This window comes from Amphimedon queenslandica, unplaced genomic scaffold, assembly GCF_000090795.2.
Source record: "Amphimedon queenslandica unplaced genomic scaffold, v1.1 AMPQUscaffold_2770_Cont25229, whole genome shotgun sequence".
Taxonomy (NCBI): Eukaryota; Metazoa; Porifera; class Demospongiae; order Haplosclerida; family Niphatidae; genus Amphimedon; species Amphimedon queenslandica.
In genome coordinates this window covers 1-1,333 of record NW_003556896.1, presented here as the reverse complement: position 1 = coordinate 1,333, position 1,333 = coordinate 1, and the positions used below count along the sequence as shown (strand labels likewise).

The 1,333-nt window shown below is 38.0% G+C and overlaps 1 protein-coding gene across 1 annotated transcript; it reads right to left on the bottom strand.

Annotated features, from left to right (window-relative positions):
• Positions 1–8: 8 nt before the first annotated feature.
• LOC105316254 (ankyrin-3-like) lies at positions 9–1,179 on the bottom strand (the record flags this gene model as incomplete). Its single annotated transcript, XM_011411078.1, has 3 exons — positions 9–250; positions 732–906; positions 1,020–1,179. Coding segments are annotated over 3 exons (577 nt in total), but the record flags the coding sequence as incomplete, so codon positions are not given.
• Positions 1,180–1,333: the final 154 nt, after the last annotated feature.

Sequence of the window (1,333 nt, the reverse complement as noted above, 5' to 3'; positions counted from 1 at the left end):
ATCTCTACAGCAACTCGGTTCCCCCGCATGCAGGCAAGATGGAGAGGGGTAAGGTCATCTTGATCTTTGACATTGATATCAACGTGGCAGACAGCAATTAGGACTTGAAGGATTTGTTTGCTTGTTGAACGAAGAGTGACTGGAGCTGCAGAGTCCTCTTCATTCTCTCCTCCAGTCTTAGAGTGGAGTGGAGTGTAGCGTGCAGCATAATGTAATGGAGTGAGGCCTTCTTCTGTACGCACCTCTGGATCTATAGGAAGTGAGTAGAGAAAAGTGTGAGAGAGAGAACAATAGAAATGAATAGTGCTAGTGTACTTATGACACTATCAAGGGATGAAAGGTTACATTATGTCATGATGACACTCAACAAAGAATACCACAATATCAGTCTAAATGAAAAGGCTATATACATACATGTACATGCAATCTGTAAAACATACTCAATTTTTGCAATAGAAACTAACTTTGACAGCATGACAATGCCTAAGCTAAGATACAATTGAAGCATAATAAACAAATTGGTTTTTATTTTCATTAAAATCAACAAACCTCCCTTTCTAAAGACATGTACATACACACACTAAATTGTCATTATTATAGCTTATGAAACTAATCAATCAAACTGCCATTGCCCATGTGAGCAAGGGCATTTGATTGGTCAGATTAACTTGCAATTCACAGTAATTTAGCTAAGTGCATAATACTTCCATTCCCCCTAGCACTTTGCTTACTGGCATCATTAGCAATAAGGAGTTGCATCATTTTAAAGCGATTGAATCTAGCAGCATAATGCATAGCAGTGAAGCCAAAAGAGTCGTATGCATTGATAAGCATCTTCTTCTTCTTCTTTACTGTTAGCTGACCCAGCCATTGTCTCAACACCTCTTCACGACCATCACGTACTGCCTGAATAAAAATAAGAAAAAAGTATAAATGAAAAAGCAATGTCTTAGACTCTAAATTCATAAAATATTTTTATTAAAAAAAATAACAATCAATAATTGTCACCCCAGGCCTACTTGTTGCAGATTCATTTTTGGTGTTCCTCCAGTAAGAGATATCATTGGCGTTGCTTGAGCCTTGTCATCTCCTCCTATCCCCTCGGCCATTGCTGGTCTTCCTTCCTCACACAAGGGGGCACCAGAGAAAAAGAAATAAGAAGGGAAGAAGCGGCTAGGGCTGGAAAATTAAAGTGCAAGAATGTAGGGGTAATAGGAACAGCTAAAGTGATGGCGGGGGAGTAACCATAATCATTAATTAGTTACAACATCAATGAATTCTATTATCTCTGTAACTAAGACTAAGTTATATAATTGACTTAATTCCTATAAAA